The sequence below is a fragment of the Daucus carota genome, chromosome 3 (genome assembly GCF_001625215.2).
Source record: "Daucus carota subsp. sativus chromosome 3, DH1 v3.0, whole genome shotgun sequence".
In the NCBI taxonomy this organism is placed as follows: domain Eukaryota; kingdom Viridiplantae; phylum Streptophyta; class Magnoliopsida; order Apiales; family Apiaceae; genus Daucus; species Daucus carota.
Window position 1 is genome coordinate 56,184,633 of NC_030383.2, and position 20,965 is coordinate 56,205,597.

Sequence of the window (20,965 nt, forward strand, 5' to 3'; positions counted from 1 at the left end):
TTTGATTATAAATTGGATATTTTTAATTAAATCAGAATATAATCGATAGAAAAAGAATTCATAATAACTAATCGAGAATATTTTAATAAATCCAAGATTTTATAACAATATATGATGTCAATAACAGAGGAGTAAAAAGTAATTATAGTAAATGATAATTTAAATTAAATTTTGAAAATTGGTACAAACTTGTCGAGTTTGTAAAGTTGATCGACAATCCCAAACATCCAAACACATGCACCACCACTGTTTATCCCTTCAGTCTTCAAGGTCAATAAAAACATCTGGTCTCCTCTGTTCTTACAAATCTTACATGCATGGATACAAAACAAGAGTCCCCTCGGAACATGCACTAGATGAAAAGGCTGTAATATTACTACAAACTTAACAAAATTGTAAGAATATTTTTCATTAAATTAAAAATTTAACATCACCAAATAACAACACTAACAAGATGCAAAATCGGTCATAGTATATTTCTCCAGATGTCACTCTCTCCTCTATACAATTTTTACATTTCCTACCATGCTACATATACTGTACTTGTGAAACTTTATTTCTACCAAGTAAATTTTATTTTTTTCCGACTTACCAAGAAATAAAAATCGAGGAGAGACTAAATGTAAATTCAGCTCAAGCTTAGCAAGCATAAAACTCAACGAGCTCATCTAGTGATTCTGGTTGAGGATCAGCATTTTCGAGCATCCACAACAAATGTTCGAACAGGACAACTTCGCATGATACAACAATGTTGTCATCTTCATCGCCTGATCTCTCAACAAGCTCGCGAAAAACAGGGTGGTCCAGAATTTCCGAGTTGACAAGATACCGTCTGCGAGATTTTCCGACATAAACGGGAAAATTATCTCGGCTAGAGATTTGATCGAAAGATGAATCTTCGTCCGAAAATGAAGTGTTTGCGGCGGCTATCGAGCTGTTGGAGCGGCCTAGTTTCCCGAATGACTGCCATTTCTTGAGAACCGACTTGATTTTTGTTAATTTTCCGGTTTTCGCCATTGAATTTGTGAAGGTCTGAGAGTATTTGAGAGATGAAATGAAAGAGAGAATGGGGTTTGGTATTCTAGAGGTGTTTGATGATTGAGAAAGTGGAAAGGAAGGTTCGTTTATATAATCGAAAATGGGAAGGGCAATATGGTAAATATGAGGTGGTGGGTTTTCAAGTTGGGGAGTGGGGCATATGGGGAAAACCAGCTGAACTTTTTGGGATTTTGTGAAGGGTGTTTAACTGGTGTTTGCAAGTGTTTTGTTAAGTGGTTAATTACTAAATTGCCCTGTTTACACAAATTTCTTGATTGTCAAGATAATCCCCATTGTCACTACATTGTACTCCACTAGTAAAATCCAGCTGCTTTGAGCTAGATAACATATTTTAAGTTTAAAAATATTATATATGCTGTACAATTGTTTGTTTTACTTTTGAAATTTTGAGATCTTCCACAATAAATTTTTTTTTTTTTGATAAACAGCAAATATTATATAAATCTCAGTAAATCTTACATAAAGAGGCCATAGTAACCCAGCCAAAACCATCAGAAAACTAAAATATGAGAAATTAAAACAAGGGCCTAAACTGCAACAAGCAGTGAACAAAAGAGCAAGACTACCCGAGATATATAATGCAGAGTTAAAGATTAAAAAAGAGGCAGAAGGCAATTAAACGCTTGAGCAGCGTTTAAGTTTTTTCGCCACTGGAACTTGAGCCTTGAGGCTTAGAGGAGGAAGCACCATCAAAGCCCATTGTGGTCAGCATTTGCTCCACCGGCATCAGAGTCTGAGCTTCAGCAGTAACGGCTCTTAAATTTGAAATACCTCTGATAAGATCCCAGAAAATCACTAGAGGCTATCTAAATTACCAACCCAGTAGCTAAACAACCTATTACGATTAATACCCTCCTTAGCCAGCCTGTCTGCATTATCGTTTAGGACGCCAGGAATAAACTGAATGCAAGTATTTCTTTGAAGAAGAGCATTAATACTAAAATCAGGTTGCAGCAACGGGAAGGAATTATTCAGCCCTCTATATATTGAATTTATTGCTCCCGCGGAATCAGTACACACCACAACCCTTGATTTATGTAGACTACGAGAGTTAACAATTTGCAAAGCGTGAATGACGGCCATCACCTCAGCTTCCAGTGGACTATACGCTTCAACAGGGGACGAAAAACAGTATATTAATTTCCCACTCTTGTGACGAATACTCCCCCCCATTCCTCCTCGCAAATTACCCCAATGATCACCAGCCCATGCAGCATCTACCATGCATATATAATCAAATCCCAAGCATTTACTATTCCAGAATGAGTCCGAGGCAATTTTATGATGAACATGTAGCAAACCTAACGGGTTTACCAGCCACAATGGATCATCCCCGCAAATCAAAATATTCGAGGCTTCACCCCATTTACTGACTCTCAGGCAAATTAAATCTCCCATCAATTTCTCCGAAATTCTGACTTCATTAAACACTAGATCATTTCGAGCCAACCAGACAGTCCATAATGCAGCTGCCACCACAACTTGCCAAATTCGGGTCACATATTTTGGCGCACTTAATTTCAGGAGGGAAGGAAGGCAAAATGGTTGATTTTTGTTGATTAAATGATTGAAACTCCACCATTTGCCCACAAAGCGCCAAGCCATCACAGCTAGTTGACAGTCCCATAGCAGATGAGAAACCGTTTCCGGACAAGAAGAACACCAAGGGCAGGTAGAGACAACACCCTGAATTCTACCACTAATGAAAGCTCTTGTAGGCAAAATTCCCCACGAAATCTTCCATAGGAAAGTTAAAATTTTGGGAGGGACTTTTAACGACCAAATGCATCTCCATAAATTTTTCGCTTGAATGTTCACCTCAGAAGGAGGTAGTTTATTAAGAAGAGTGAGGGCTGATCTAACCAGAAATTGACCCTTAACCGGAGTCCATTCAAGCACATCTTCTCTCGTATTTAAGAAAACTGTAGACAACAATTGAACAAGGCTCGCAATATCAGCACTAAGATGAAAGCCAGGGACCTCCAGCCACAAATTATTATCCTGGCTTACTCTGGACCATCCCTTAAACACCGATTCAACTGAGGAATGTTTCCATGCTGTTATGAAATACAACTGAGGGAAAATAAGCGACAGAGGCTTATCACAGAGCCATACATCTTCCCAAAAGTATACCTTTGAACCCGAGTTGACCTTCCATTTAAACATTGATCTTTCCAGCATAGGAAGCATTGAAGGCAGCTGGCTGACTGCTAATATGCTTTTCACAATTGGAGAACAAATCTTTACATTGAGGCCCTGTAAATTGAAGTTCCATTCGTGTCCATATCTATTGACCATTAGATTATTCCAGAAGCAACCTCTTTCACAATAGGCCCTCCACCACCATTTAGCCAGAAAAACATTGTTACGAGATTTTAACGAGACTAAACCTAGACCTCCTTCCTCCTTAGTTTGGCAGACTTTATTCCAGCTTAGAAGATGAAGTTTTTTGGGGGAGTTGGCAGAGTACCCCCACAAAAACCTCCTTCTCATACGATCAATTAGGTCAATAACACAAACCGGCATTTTGTACAAACTAAACCAATACACTGGAATACTATCAACAGCAGCTCTTAAAAGTACCACTCTTCCGGCTACGGACAAGCCAGTAGCATCATAATTATCAATTTTCCTCTGCACTTTTGTGACCAGAGGATTCCAAAAATTCAAGAGCCTAGGCGAGGCGCCTATCATTGCACCTAAATATTTAAATGGAACCTGCCCAACTTGGCACCCAAGCGTGGATGCATAAGTCGGTAACATTGATGCCGACTCATGGAACCCGTATATGTGACTCTTCTTGAAATTAATCTTCATACCCGAGATAAGCTGAAAACACTGGAGTATTCTCTTTATCCCAATAATAGAGGAGGAATCATTTTGAAGGAATAGAATTACATCGTCGGCAAATTGGAGATGAGTGACTGGAGACGAAAATCCGCTGACTCGAACACCTTGAAAAATATTCTGATGAGCTCCCTTAACTAGGAGTTGAGCTAAAGCCTCGCCAACCAGGTTGAAAAGGAGGGGAGAGAGAGGGTCTCCTTGTCTCAAGCCTTGCCTTGGAGTGAACTCTGCCGTTGGAGATCCATTGACCAGTATCGATATTCTTGAAGATTCGAATATTGCCCGAATCCAAGAGATCCACTTAGTGCTAAAATTCATATCAGAGAGAACCTCGTAAACAAAGTGCCACGACACACTGTCGAAAGCCTTTTCAAAGTCTATTTTGAATACTAAACCACTCATTGCCCGTTTTTGAAGCATAGAAACCACTTCACTTGCAACGAGGATAGATTCTGAGATCTGCCTACCCTGGATAAAGGCAGATTGCTGTTGAGAAACTAACAAATTCATCCAGGATTTCAATCGAATAGCCAGAACTTTGGAAAGTAATTTCATTACAGAATTCATAAGACTAATTGGTCTAAATTCTTGAGGACTCTGTGCCGACGACAGCTTCGGGATGAGTGCTATAAATGAAGAATTGCTGCCTCGTGGAATTGAACCAGTTGCATGGAAATTATGGAAGAAAGATAAAACATCATCTTTAATTTCCGGCCATAGAGCTGCTAGTACCCCCGCATTTGTCCCATCGGGACCAGGGGCTTTAACTTTATCAGTGTTTGCCAATGCAAACTCTATTTCTTCTAGTGTAAAATCTGCATCCAAGGAGAGACTTTGGCTCTGGCTGAGTTGATGTTTAAAGATTTTATCAATCTTAAACACAACTTTAAGAGGTGGTTTGGCTAAAAGATTATGAAAATGTTGAAAGAAGGCTTGTCTGATCTGGGAAGGTTGATACAGAGCCACACCATCGCAGATTAATTTACGGATTGAGTTCTGCGCCTTTCTCTTGGCAATGGCTCTGTGAAAAATTCTTGTATTTCTTTCACCACTCAAAGCCCAATTTAATTTAGACTTCTGACATAACATACGCACCTTCATCCTGTATAGTGAAGCTAAATTGTAACCAGGGGATGGCGAGCTATTCTGATCATTCCTATCCTGCATAGATTCAGCCTCCTTTATTCGCACATCAATATTGCCTAGTTTCGTGCTGTTCCAAACTTTGGCCGCCTCCTTGAGCAGTTTGAATTTGGATTGAATGTTACTAGATTTAGATTGAGACCAAGTTCTTCTCAAAGAATGCAACAGAGCGGGATCTTCCAACCAACCATTAAAAAATTTAAAGGGTCTTGGACCCCATTCTTGGACTGAATTCTTGAGCAACAGCGGCTTATGATCCGACAATTTGCGATTAAGAGCACTGATAATCCAATTACCTTCACCATACCATTTGTCTGACAAAAGTGCTCTGTCTAGCCTTCCCTTTTTTGATGCTGGTCCAAACCAAGTATAAAGTGAATTGATGATTGGGACATCAAGAAGTGTATTACTCTGCAAGAATCTATTAAATGAATCTGAAATTGATGGGACAAATTTACACAAAAACTTCTCCTCTGCGGAACGAACTGCATTGAAATCACCTAGCAGGCATACTGAGCATTCCTGGAGAGTAGAGATCGTAATGCCCAGTTCTTCCCAGAGATGTACTTTCTGAATTGATTCCTGAGGAGCGTAAACATTAATGCATGCAAAAGCCTCTTGATTTACTTTGTTAATTCCTTTGATCATTAGCCAGTGCCTTGAGATTGAATGGCTAGTCACCTCAATAGAGTCCGTGTTCCATATGGTGAGCAATCCACCTGATTGACCCCGTGAAGGGGAGTGCTTCCACCCAACGTTTCTTCCGAAACCGAGAGAATACAATTCAGAATCCTTCCACTGCATACATTTTGTTTCTTGCAGACAGCAAATTGCCGGACGATTAGCTTCAATCATCTGTTTAATCTGAAATCTACTCTCCACACTATTAGCACCTCTAATATTCCAACTGATGTATTGATGTACTTCCATAAGAATAGACAGATATGCAAGTAAATACGAACTACTGTTAAATTAAGCTGCTAGATTTTCCTTGATTAGCTCAAGTGACTGTGCTTTTGAATGAATTGGAAGAAGTCCCATCAGTACTCCAGATTCATAAATGGACTCTGCCTCGTCATGAGAATTGTTCAAGAAATAGTGAGTGATTTGTTGCAATCCTTCACTTCTGGTTTTCTTACGACGAGGAACTTTAAAAAACTTGTTTGTGACTTTCGGGTTGAATTTCCTTGGTCTCCCTCTAGCTGACTTTACTTTGAGTTTCGCTAGATTCCCCAGAATGGTAAGGTCAGAATCACTATGGTTGTCGTGATCATCCAGGGGACCCTCTCCTAGGGATGAGATACCATCATCGGAGGCTCCTTTAATATTAGAGAGAGAGGAGACAGGTTCTCTAGGCTTCCAATTATCTGTGTTCAAAATAATGGGGGAGTCTGATTTCGTGGAAATCTGATCAGAAAGTGACTTGGGGGAATTTTGATTGTCTGAGCCAGATTGATGATATGAACGCGGTGTCATGGGATTCATTGTCGAGCTTACTTCCTCCTCTTCGATAGATGAAGCCACCCCTGACAATTGTGAATTAGATTGCTTAGAAGTACCGTCATGCTCTGAGTCGTTAGAGTGAACTGGGGATTGGCAATTGTCTGGCATACTAAGTGGAGGCTGAGGACTGGATTTATCCTCATCATCTTGGGAATAACTGGAGTCAGGATTAGAGACTGTATCATGTAATAAAGAGCCTTCTTCCAGTGTTTCTTGGACTCTGAGCTTCCATACTTTCTTCATTAGTTTAATGGATTTGAATTCCTTAATTTTATCCAAGACATGAGTTTCAATAAGAAATTTAGGAGATACATAGAATTCCTCTTCATCCCTTGTTTTACAGCTGTGTAAAATTGTACCATAATCTTTCAAGATTTCTTTGAAGTTGTGCTCTGTCCACCCTGGAATTGGAAGTCCCCTTATTTCCACCCATGCCTTCCTTGAAGGAATAAGATCTTCAACTTTTACATCTCGCACTTCATCAAATCCTATTTGTAGGAATTCCCTATCGATATTAAGAAAATCCAATTCAAACGGGAAATAAGCTAGAAATGAAGAACCTGTGATGCCACGAATCCGAGCGTTATACGCTCCCAAACCTTCCACCATCATCGCCACCGATTGTACGGTTTCATTTTTGACAGTACGAAGCAGAAGGCTCTGTTGCATTACTTGTGTAAACTCCTCACTGGGAAGAAGATTGGGATGTTCTGAATGGTCTTGTCTGGACTGATTTTCCTTGGTCTCAGATGCCACAAAACGTGTGCTAGGAGGGGTGACTTTTGGAGAAGGAATAGGGATGTCCGTTGATCCTTCTCTTTCCTTAGGCAGTTCTTCTTGACCCTTCTTTGCCTCCAGATTAACAAAGTTACTATGGGCCTTTAAGCTCGCTTGGAACCTGGGTTTTGTTTTTGCCACTGCCAAATACAAATGTTTTGAACCAATTAGCATACCTGAAAAGGCTTTGATGACTCGATTGGCCTCCTGCGCATTCACCAATATGATGAAACCATAGTTGTTGCCATTTTTATCTTTCTTCCTTGGGAGGATTATGTCCTTAATTTTCCCTTCCTTTTTGAATAACATCCAGAGATCTTTCAGGTGTAAGGACCTGTCTATGCCAGTAAAGAAAACCGTGGCATTTCCGCTTTTATGAGCGGGCGATGAAACATGACTTTTTCTGGCTGATCCAGATGATAAAACAACTGAGGCCGGCCTGGATAACAGAGCCTCCTTATAATGAGTCTCATCCTGCTTAGATGACTTAACATCCATTTTTTCACCTCTCGATAATGTATGATGATGCACTTGACCCAGAGCCAGAGAAATGGCTTTATCATTGCCCGCAATAGCATCTCTTAGTACTGATGGTTCAATGAGAGACTCATAAGCTTCGAGAAATTTGCAAGTGATTGAGTGAACATCACCTGAAATCCCCGATTTAGCTTTCACCTTACCTGATTGTGCCTTTTCCTCTTCCGAAACCCTAGTTACCCCTGTCTTTGAGCTCTGTCTTGCAGCCTCAATAGAGCCGTAATGTATCTGATTTAAAGCCATGCGCACTGCCTCTCTATTCCCTTTGAGTGCTCCTACCCTTGTGTTTGGGTGAATGAGGTGTGCATAAGCGTTAAGAAAAGGTTGAACTGGGTCTGTGGAATTTCCATTTTTACTTCCATCATAATCTGCTACTACAAGATTACTGGCCTTTTCCCAGCACCCATTATTGTATAGGAGTTCGTGGATGCTCCAAAGGGCCTCTTCCTTCCCTTTGATACCCTCAGCTAGCAATTTATCCGGCACTAATCCGGTTAGGTAATTGACCCTGGCTTCAGCCATAGGTATCAAGGAGTGGTTCCCCTTGTTAATTGCTGCCACCAAATCGTAATCGAGGAGGAACCAGTGTTTTAAGATTTTATCCAGTTGTAGCTTCTTGTTGCCTTCTGTATGCTGAGTATTTCCGCTATGAGCGTTGGTTGAGTCCTGTGATGAGCTTCCTTTCGCCTTCGTGCCTGCTTCTTGATCTCCATTCCTTCTTCCCTCGCCGTTGTTCTTGCCGGATTTGCTGCACGTTTTGCTATTACCCACTGGTCCGTTGCTGTTCCTTGCTTTTGTTACCGTTGCTCTGGTCACTTTAAACATGTCCACAAAGCAAATAAGCATATACTAGCCTTTAACTCGTGCAAAGCACGGGCGCATATATAATTCGTAATTTATTAATTATATTTAAATCTCAACACCATTTTATTAGCATTTTAGTATTAGTAATTTGGATTTTAGTTAAATTATATTAATCAACTGATTATATCTTCTAATGAAAATTTAGCTTTCACAATTTATTATCTATCTATAATTATTTTTCTGATATTAATATGTGATAGTTTATTATTCAATTAATTTTAAATCAAAATTTTCATATTTCATATATTTTCATATGTTACGTAATGGTTCGTGTTTGTAATGAAATAGAACACGTTAGAGTTAAATTTCGAGTAGAATACGTTATAATTAAAAAGTAGCGTCTCTAATTATTTATATGTATTTTAGACAAAAGATATTCAAAATTGTATATTTATAATTAGTTATACATTTATCTATAAATTTTTTTTAATATTAATATATGTTATTAACAGTAGTTTCATCTTTTTCAACTAATTATAAATTATATTTAAAAAGATATTAATATACATCAGGAGTGTTTTTAGTATATGAAACTGTTTAATAGCTATCTACATGTTGTAGACTTTTAGTTTTAGAGGAGAGTACCAAACCAAAATTTTGTACGACTACAAATTATACCTATGTTGGCTTTTTATAGTATAGTATAGATAGTATAGATAGATACTATAAATTATCACATATGATGGAGGTGGACTGTTTATGAACATATGATGGAGGTGGACGGTTTCATAAACATAGAGTAACGGGGTTTGTGTTTAGCATATATGTTACGATCTATTGGAAAGTTTTTTTCATAACAATATATAATTTTTTTATCAAAAAAATGCTAGATGTAAACGTAAAAATCAAATAAATATTATTGTTTAGAAATTAGGTCCAAATGCTTCTATTAATAACATAAATGCTCCCATAAAATTTGAGAACTTCAATATTTAAATCAGAATAACGGGAGATTTTAGAAAAATCGATTGAAAATGATGCAGGAGTGAAGTTAAAATTGACGTATATAAACCTGAAGCTTTGCCAAGCATGCTCTGTGGCTGTGAGTTTTGTCCATGAATAAAAAGAACCAGGAAAACAACTGTTGGATAAAAGATTAGCTAGTCATAGTCACATGTGGATAAATCATCCAACCCAAGTTCAGCTGGACTGGAAATTGTTGTTGCTAGACAAAGAAACATCTTTCACGACTCAAAAAAAAAAAACTATTCGTCCGTGTTTGACACTCGACACGTATTTTTAATTTTTTATAAAATATATTTTTGTTTGAATTATCGTCTGTGTTTGACAGTCGACACGTATTTTTAATTTTTATAAAATATATTTTTGTTTGAATTATTATAAAAAAGATTTCGTCTAAATAAAAATAAAATGTTTAGTTTTTAATTTAGAAAAAGATTAGAAATAAGTTCGAAAATTATATGTTATAAAAATTTAAAATACCTATGAAGAGTAATGAAAAAAAATAATTTTAAAAAAATGCTTGGTACATAGTAGAACACTAGATTAAGCGGATTGAAATCACCAGCACTGGGGGCCAGTAACGTGTCTCACCTGCCGTATTCAAAACTCATATCAGAAATGACTAGAGTTAAAACAAATTTAGATAAGGGTTAAGACTACAACAAAAAACACTTTGTCCAAATGTCAATATGCTCTAATCTATTCAAACCCGGTCTCGACGTAATCTTGGCTTTAATTTCGGTGCTAGGACCCATTGCCAGCTTCAAGCTACTTGGCTTTTCTACTTTACAAGTTTTAATTAACTTAATCCAATTAATTAGATATGTTAGCAAACAAATTACATGATAAAATAATACAAAAAGAGTTACTTTGGTTGAGATTCATGTACCTACTCGAAATTTCTGAACAATTGGAGACGGGTTGTCTCTGATTCTAATTTTTCTGACATGATTTTTTTTTATTACTTCTTTCCCCGCCCACCGAATACATTGTTGCTGAAAATGACAGACATGTGTGCACTATCAATTTTCTAATATTATATGTTTTTAAATTAATTTCGTATATGTCCAAAACGTATATGAATTTGATACATGACTCTTTCTCGTGTAGTGTTGTTGATTTGCGGGAATCATATGTCTGCCGCAAAGCGGTTGGTGATATACAAACTTATTTTATGCAACAGGGACACGTATCATTGGACTCGCGATTTAAAACAAACATAACGTTAGATTAGAAGCTTTAGATAAACAAACTATACTGACAATTTTTTTTGTCCGAATAAGCCTGAACGATGCGGGACTTCAGTATTCATCGTTAAGAACTTCATTTGTTAAATTTAGTAAATAGTGCTTTTATTTCGTTAATTTCTGTGGCATTATATTGATGCAAAATATATAAATTTGAAATACATTATTGAGAATGCTAACAAATTATAACGACTTAAGTCATCTTTAATTAAATATTTTCAAGAAACACATCTTTAATTAAGGTGCATTTAGATATACTTTAAAGATTCAGTGATAAAAACTTATAGTGTGTTATTCGAAGAGAAATTAAGTTGAGTTTTATCTTTGAGTAATTTAGAGCTTTGACCAAAATTTACATCGATTTTCAAAAAATTGGTCAAAGTTTCAAATTCTCAAAGGTGGCCAAAATTTGGCTCCGCTTTTTAAAAGTGTGGCTCCTGTTAAATGTCACTTAACGGGAGCCACACTTTTAAAAGCGGAACCAAAATTTGGCCACCTTTCTGAGATTTTGGAACTCATTTTTAAGCCTGTGTCCATTACTCCCGTTAGTGACATTTAACGGGAGCCACACTTTTAAAAGCGGAGCCAAAATTTAGCCACCTTGCTGAGAATTTGAAATTCTGACTAATATTTTGAAAATCAATATAAATTTTAGCCGCAATCTGAAGTTTACTCTTTATCTTTTTCCATAGTCACTTACACCCTTGTCTAAGTTTTTAAGTTTGTTTGAAAAAGATATATCAAAATAATGTTTTTTCCTGAACGAATATATAAAAATAACGTTGAGTGCAAATTCAAAATTACCCAAAACAATTGTTCGAGATTTACGAGGGTGTATTCGATTGGGATTTTAATGGATTGTTTTTAGTCTATGGATTTTAATGGATTGTATGGGATTTTAATTTTGTGCGGATTCTTGATAAAATGTCGCAGAGTTGATAGGATTTAGGTACAATGCTTCAAAATCCCATTGATTTTGGTGGGATTTCAAAAAACTTAAAATACACTGAAGAATGCCACAAAATCCATCATTTTATGAAATGAAAAAAAATCCATCAGCATTTGAATACCATCAGATTTTAATGGATTTTAAACAATCCCAATTGAATACCATCGGATTTTAAAGCATAATTTAAAATCCCAATTGAATACCACCAGATTTTGTAGCATAATTTGAAATCCCAATTGAATACCTCAAGATTTTAATGGATTTCAAACAATCCCAATCGAATACCCTTGGATTTCATGAATGCAAAAAAATGCTTTAAAATTCCAATCCAATACACCCCTCTTAGAATCAGACTTGGTCCCAGTATATCTACTCATATTCGAGGGGAATATATAGACCAACCGGCGGTAACCACCACAAATTGAAAAATTAGAAAGAAGACAAAAAATAGTATGAGAAGTAAAATAGAGTATATAAGATGTTTGCAAACAAAAAACGGAGAGTGCTTGATTGATTCTTTAATCTTCATGGGTGCGTTGGATTAAATTTTAATATGTCAGACTTTTTTGTTGATTCTTTTTAATGCACTTTCCTAGTTTATTTGTTGGTTCGCGAGAGATTCCATGCAGCTAGCAGCTTTATTATTACAGACTTACTGTTACAAAAAAAATGTTATTATTATTAATTATAGTTTGCAATCTTTAATTTTGTTCTAAATATAAATGAGTATCTATATATTTTTGTGATAGTTTGCAATCCAAATTCTATAGTCCTTAGCATTTTATAAGCCCAACTTGTTTTTCCGTCAAATATTATGATTAACATTATCTATTTGTATATTAATGTTCTTGTTTGTCTTATTTTTCAGAAATAAGTGATTTATTAATAACATAATATCAAATGTATCTGTTTTTCAAATTCAATCAAACACACCCAAAATTTTCACATTTTTCAAAAATATTTTTTTTAATTATTGTTTATCTAAGACTTGGAAATGTACTCATCATGTATGCACGGATTTAGAATTCCTAATAACTGTTTTACCAAGTGTTGTAGGACGGTGTAACTTTTTAGACCTTCATGGACAGACTTAATTGCTTCACCGAGCATATTGCTTCCATTTCGCCATGAAAATTTAGCCTCATCGCTAACCTGATTGTATGTAAAATTGACTTAACTCTGTCTCATATCGATTACTAACGTTAACGGTACCTGAGAATGAATAAATTATTGAACCCTTGTCTGAGATGTGATAAACTTCTGATATTGAGCTAAATGAAATGCTAGAAATGAACACAAACTGCACAGCATGTACTATTATTTGGAGAGCAAAACAATGTATTTACATCACTAAAGCATAATGGAATGATATGATGAAAAGTAGTGGTCCTGAACCTCACAACTAAAGTCTATATATAGAGAATGTAGCACACACAGACTGTAACAAACTTCTAACTAACTGGCTGAGCTGTCATGATGACATGGACTTGTAGGTATCATCCAGAACCATCTGGAAGAGTGGTTTTAGTTTCAACATCCTCCTTCAAGTTAGGAGAGGATGAAACAACTCTTAACTTGTGCAACAGTGAGTTGAATTGAGGAGAAAGAGATACTTTAGTGAACACATCTGCGAGTTGAGAAGTGGTAGGCAAATATGTCAACTGCAGTAAACCTTATAATACCTTGTCTCTAGTAAAGTGGCAATCAAGCTTCATGTGTTTGGTTCTCTCATAAAAACAGGATTTTTGGCAATGTACAAGGCACTTTGATTATCACAGTGTAAGATAACTGGTTTGAGATTAGTGATGCCAAGATCTTCTAAGAGTCTTACTACCCAAGTGACTTCAGAAGATGCAGAATCCATTGCTCTATATTCAACTTCTGAAGAGGACTTGAAAACAGTATACTGTTTCTTGAATTTAAAGGTCAAAGGAGAATTACCAAGAAAGATGTAGCCAGTAATAGATCTTCTTGAATCAGGGCAAGAAGCCCAATCAGCATCAAAAAAGGCTTGTAACTTGAGCTTATCTGATGAATTGAGAAGTATGCCTTGATTTATTGTTGCTGCTACATACTTCGAAGTGTGATGAAGAGATGACCAATGTGAGGTTCTGGGAGCATGCATAAACTGATTTACTTTGAACAATATAAGACAGATCAGGTCTTGTATTGGTAAGGTATTTCAATTTGCCCACCAAAAACCTGTACAATTCTGGATTGAAAAGCAAATCACTTTCCAGCAGGCTGAGCTTAAGATGCACTAGTAGTGGAGTGGCTACTGATTTAGATACATCAAGACCAGAAGACAATATTAATTCTTTTGCAAACTTTCTTTGAGTCAAAAGAAAGCTAGAATCCAAGTAATCAATTTCCAGACCAAGAAAATAATGCAGTTTGCGCATATCCTTGATGCTGAACATATGATCCAAGTGTGCTTTGAGAGATGTAATTGCCTCATGATCAGTACCAGTTAATATCACATCATCAACATAAACTGCTACCACACAGATCTTATCGTGATTATGCTTAATAAACAAGCTATAATCATTCTTTGATTGTGCAAAATCTTGGCTCAATAACTCAGTTACCAGTTTAGCATTCCAAACTCTAGATGCCTGTTTAAGTTCATAAATGGACTTTTTTAATATGCAAACCATATTATATGAATTAGGTATTCCCTCAGGCATCTTCATAGACTTCTTCATTTAAATTGCCATGCAAAAAAGCATTATTAACATCAAATTGGTAAACAGACCAGTGATGTGTAGCAGCCAAAGCAAGCAACATCCTAATTGTCCCCATCTTCACTACTGGAGAGAAAGTTTCTTCATAATCCACTCCAAATTTCTGATTAAAGCCTTTGGCGACAAGCATGCCCTTGCACCTTTCTAAGCTGCCATCTGCCTTTAACTTCACCTTATACACCCATTTATAGCCAATAAGTTTCTTACCAGGTGGCACTGGAACTACCTCCCATGTATTATTTTTGTGCAAAGCAGCAAGTTCAGCTTGCATAGCTTCAACCCATAAGGGATCAGCTGCAGCCTCTTCATATGATTTTGGTTCAACCAATGTGCAAGAGGGTGCAGGAGAGGAATGCTTAACCAGGTTGCACCATTGACTTGAGGCATTACATTGATAAAAATGTAAATATGAAGGAGGTTTATGTACCTTTGATGACCTCCTTAAAAGTGATGGAGAAGGCACATTAGAGCTGATGACAACTACATCTGAACCAGATCTGGTATGTTGAGGTGAGAAGAAGCGGAAGTATCATCTTCAAAAGGAGCATTTGCAGTATGGTGCTAAAATTCATCAGAATCTGAGTTATCTGCTTCCGCTTTTGTATGAGAAGAATCATTTGAGTTGTCAACAAAAATTTGACCAGTAGACATTGGTAAATGAGTGCCATTCAAAGCATGTTGAGAAACTAACAGGCTATGAAAAGGAAAATTAGTCTCATGAAACACAACATTCCTCGACACATACAACTGTTTTGTCTTCCAATTAAGCACTTTGTACCCTTTTTGACCAGGAGAAAAGGAAAGTGTGTGTTCAGAAATAATTTCAAAATATAATAAATAAACTTTGAGGGGTCATGGGGGTAAAGTAGCTGTTGAAAACTAATATACACACTGTCACCTCTCAAACAGTTAAAGTTAACGGCAGTTTTTAACGGATTTGTGGGTCAGGGTTACAAATAGAAAGCTAATTGAAATTTAGGGCTACAAACTATCACGTTTCAAAGTGTGGGGTCTGATTTGCTAATGAGCCAAAATCTAGGGTTACAAAGTGCAATATATTCTATTTTAAACTGCTCCCTCCGTCCCGCCAGGAAGTTTATGTATACTGTTTGCACGCATTTTGAGGCTCTCGTAAAATAGACTTCTATAACGTATTTTTATTTTTTTTCTTTTTTTGAATAAAAGTTTAAACTTCAAACTTTTTTTCAGGAATTTTTAAAAAAAGATATATTTAATGTAAGTATACTTTATAGGAGCATTAAAATACGTGCTAAAAAGTAGCGTAAAGAATCCGGTGGGACGGAGGAAGTATACAACACTCGATGAGAGTGACAAATGGCAGGGAATTAGTGAGGCATGTCACATGTGGGCACATGGCTGCTACGTCCTACGTGTCATCCACATCAGCATGCATGTTTGACCAGAAAATTATAATTTAAATCTTTACGCCCATACGCCATACCACCTTCCGTAGTTCCATGTGCCTAAGAGCATCTCCAAGGGAACAAAACCCTTAGCTAAATTGTCTACATGGCACTTAGGTGGCATCTATGTGTCAATTTTTAGAGAATATGTAAAAGTTTTGGACTCCAACCATATTCCCCTTAGCAAAAATTATAGATAACCATATTTTGATTGGCTATATTTGCTGAACCAACAAATCTTTTAGGTATAATTTTAACTATCATATTATACATAATACCATTGGAGAGTCTACCCTTCCCCTTAGGTAAAAATTTACATAATCATTATTTTATTATATTTTAGCTAACAGTTTTTGTTTTCACCCTTGGAGATGCTCTAATGGAGTATATTTATTTTTCTCAAAGAATCGAACTTTGATTCAGGTCTTTCTGTGCAAAAAAAAAAAAACTATAATATATCTTGCCTCTATAAGTTTTGCTTCCGGGAAAAGGTGAATTCCACTTGCAATATATCTTATCGGATCCTGATTTATTAGCAGACTATTAATTTATGAAGCATGAATGGTTTGTTTCAGCATCTGCACAAGTCAGATCGAATAAAATAATAATAGTAAAAACTAGAAACCTTACGTGTTAAATGAAGTTTAGAGGATATCATGAGTAATAGAATCGGAATTCCGAATTTGGTTTCATTAGTTATTTTGCAGTATGGAACAAGAACTCATAAGAGCATCTCCAACCATGAAGACCCCTTAGCTAAAAAGTGAGTTGTCATGCCAAAAATAAAAAATTTAGCCAACCACTTCAAAATTTCACACTCCAACCATAGTGACCTGTTGTCTATAAATTTAGCCAACCTCCTATGGATGGCTAAATTTGTCGAACCTCTACAGGTCTGTAAGAAATCTGTAGGAAGATTGCACATCATTTATTACCATATTGAACTGATATATTCTATTTTAACAATCTAAAATATTAATAACATACTATTTTTAAATTATAGCCAACCAATATAGCCACTACCATCGAAGAGAAATGTCTTACAGGTTCAGCAAATTTTACATAACGTATTACAGGTCCAATTTAGCCAACGATTATAGCCAACACCGTTGGAGATGCTCTAAAATAATAACAGTAAAAACTCGAAACATTACGTGCCAAAGGAAGCTTAGAGGATATTTGGTTAATGATTAATGAGTTTGAGTAACAGAATCTCAAACTCAGTTTATTAGCTATTTTGTAGTATGAAACAAAAACCTCATATTTACTTGATGGATAAATCATTCTCATTTGATGATTTTTATTCCCAATTTCTACTCCTATATAGTATTATCATGCACCATCCAAACATCCCTCGATAAATTCTCAAAACAAAATATAAATAGCTGTAAGATCTTGCAGTCATGATCAAGAATCGCAAAAAAGATACGTTTAATTAGTCTAAATACGTTACCTAGATCCAATATCAATATTGAAGTGCACATAATAGTTGAATTTCTACTATTTTCAAAAAAAAAAAAAAAAAAAATAGTTGAATTTCTACTAGTTTTACCAAAAAATACAGTATGTACACATGTAATTAATCTATTTTATATACACATGTATCCAGGTTTAAAAAACAAATTTAGAGGATCGCTTTTAGTTTAAATGCTGATGATAAGATATGATTGTTCTCTCTTATGGGAGCACAATCAAATCATACCAGGATTATGCAACTGATCAGCGCAAATTAATCACACTGTCTAATTATTTTGTCCTGTTTTGGCATTTTCGACTTAGTGTCGAAATCCCTGTAATTAGCATGTGGTTCAGATCAACGTTTGCATATACAGACATAAGTAGAGATTAATACTATAAAATGCAGACTGATTAACCTTAATTAGGAGTTTATTGTCATGTGAGAATTGTACATGCATCAGGTTGTTGAGAAACATTATAATTGTATATTGAATAATTTCAGTAGCATATAGCAGGGGAACAGAGCATGTATTATAGTTGATTGTTGCAGTTTTGCGTCGTTTATATCCAGTAATGGACAAAACTGAGGTTGATTATGTCCGCAGAAAATTTGTATTACTAGAAGCTACATATGCTAATTTGTATTTCAATTGGCAGTAGCTTTGTGTTGCATGTTTCTTTGGCTGTTCTGGTTAATAATACTGTATAGAATAACATACAGATTTGTTTGTAATTTCCATGTAGATGAGCATATCAAAAACTTTAGGATGTTAATTTTTGAGTTAGCGGTTCTCCCAAAATCGCAAGGTGCAAGAATGAGGGATCATATTATACGCTTAACGGGGGTTAGCTTATGTTAAGGTCCCGACTGATCTTCGAAAATCAATAAAAATTATATTTTATATTTTTAAGATTTAGGTACACAGGACTTGATTTTGAGTCTAATATAAAAAATGTAACGTTCTATTGTTTTAGCCCCGAAATGCTGCTTCAGCAACTAATTCTTCACACTAATGTCACATGAATTGTTGAATGTTTAAGCTTCCCAGCTTGTGAACAAGAGTAAAGGGGCTGTTACCATCAACATAGTACAATGCTGCAGCGTTTTTTTGACAGGCAATGCTGAACTGTTGTTTTACTAATATAAGTCAGTTCATTGGTCAGATGGACTTTAAAACCGTAGCTTTACCAAAATATGTGATGTCAATTCATTAATCGTTTACCTTCAATTGCTGGAAGTACTATAACGAGCTGCTGGTTTAGTAAAAATATGTCAGATTCTTTAATGAATTAACTGTTTTTTCTGTTTGTGCATATATTATAGGGGTCCGGTCCCTAACACACATATCACATATGTTAGTATCATTCAGCGGAAAATTGCCTCATCTTATGATTTTGCACGTTCTCTTCTTCCGCCGGATGTATGCTGCTATCATTCGTCTGTTCTGGACCAGCTGCCATATTATAGACTTTTTTTGCAGAAAAGCAAGTAATAATGGTTCACAAAAACTAGGGAGTGTTCAAACCACAGATTAGTTCATACACATTGGTGGATGTGAAGATGAACAAGCTGGAAGAGTCCAAAATGTGATGACATCCAACTTCTCACAGTGACATGGAAGGAAGAACAAGAGAGAGTAGTGTAGGTTTCCTATTTCACTATAATTGTTGAGTTCTAGCTTCACATGGCTCTGTTTTGCTAGCTTTTAACATGACTAAATTCCTGGAAGACTTGTCTCAGTGATTATTTGGATTGATGTTTACACACCATGTTATCTTCTATAGTAATTCCCACTCAGACTGACCATCTTATCCAAACACTCCCTATCTGATGGATTTTTGCAGCAAATTATTATTCCTGGTTGCTGTTTCCTTGTTTCCTGAGGCTGATAGGTAATATGCAAATGCATGTTCTTCCCAAGTGAATTGGAATAGAAAATGTCAATGTCCTTTACCTACATATCAAGTGAATATATGTTCACCTTAATTCAGATGTTTGTTTTTTAGCGGTGATCAAATGAAATGCTTTATAAATAATTAATGTTCAAGATTCTTTCTCGACATCTTATGACATCTGTATTTTACAGTGTATCGTCACGCTCAAGGGAGATCCTTATATTTATTTTACTTGAAATTAAACCTCCCCCTGGATTTCATGCTAAAATGAAATGAATTGTATTTTGTTGTTGTATCCCAGCTGCTGTATCTTACATTTTCTCCAGAAAGAAGCTGAATGCTCGAATTTAAAAAATAATTGTAGCTAGCTAATTATGTTTTACCATAGATCATTACAAAAAGACACTCCAATTTTTTACTTAAATCTGAATGACAATCCTGCTATCAATGTAATTGCTGCTCCCACTAAGTTTAATTGGGCTCGATGTGTTTTCTATAAATCAAAATTGCAATATAATTTTGGAAGTAGATTATGCAAGCCAGTGGAAAGATTTTGATTGCAAGTACAATTTTTGGTATAATGTTTTCTTTTATGGAGTATGTAGATTAATGCTGTATAATAGATGGCCTTAATATTAGTTCAGAACAAAACCATCCAAGAAATGCAGATAGTTAGTCATAAAATTCTGATTAATTTAAATATAGACGGATAATATCTTAGGCATTCTGTTGTTCTTTTATGAATTATCTCTGCTGCAATATATGATGAAGCTTGTGCATGGTTCTAAGTATACAAATTTTGTTTGCCCCCACTGTCAAGAATACCTTGTTCCGTCCCTGCTTGAGTGCTTGTATTCAAGTGCAAAAATTTTGACTTGATGCTTGCTTCTTTTTTTTTTCGATCCAGCTTCTTATGGCTGGGAGCTTAGATGCCATTAAGTAAACTTTGTACATAAATATAAAACCACATGAAATTAGTCTTCCTTTGCAGCGTAGAGAAGGTCTCTGAACTCCTCGGCTCTTCTGCTCTTCATCTGCAGTACTAAAGTTTGTTTTAATAAGTTAAAAAAAACCTAAAGAGAGAACCTATAGAAGTAATCTGTAAGCCTTAACCTAATTTTATTAGGCTATTGCTAGTTGAGTAAACGCTATTGTTCTTTTAGCTATGCATATGTGGAATCGTCGATTAATTTGTAGGGTTCTTTAGAAATTGTATGTATCTTAAGTTACATTCAATTGGACACTGTTGTTTGAAGATTTGCAATTAGGGATGCACGGAGTGCACATCATTTTTTGATAAAGTGTATGGTAGGACATAAAATGCAGATAGAATGGCTATTCATGCTGGTGGACTCGGTGATAGTTCACCTCTATATGAATTGAAGTAGTCTTTGTTTCAATTAACTATCTGGTTATTCGTTACACATATGCCAGGGATTCTTTGTTTTTGCATCTTCTGAGTTCTGACAACCATTTTTATTTCTTTCTAAAATGCAGAGCATGATTTTCATGTTGTCCAATTCATGGCACATTTAGAGATAAGGATTTCATATT

General features: G+C 35.9%; 1 protein-coding gene across 1 annotated transcript; it reads right to left on the reverse strand.

Moving 5' to 3' along the window:
- Positions 1-450: 450 nt before the first annotated feature.
- LOC108213242 (auxin-responsive protein SAUR78) lies at positions 451-1,105 on the reverse strand. The gene has a single exon (XM_017385012.2). The coding sequence runs from the start codon at positions 1,015-1,017 to the stop codon at positions 640-642; it is 378 nt and encodes a 125-aa protein (XP_017240501.1). The 5' UTR covers positions 1,018-1,105; the 3' UTR covers positions 451-639.
- Between the last annotated feature and the right edge of the window lie 19,860 nt (positions 1,106-20,965).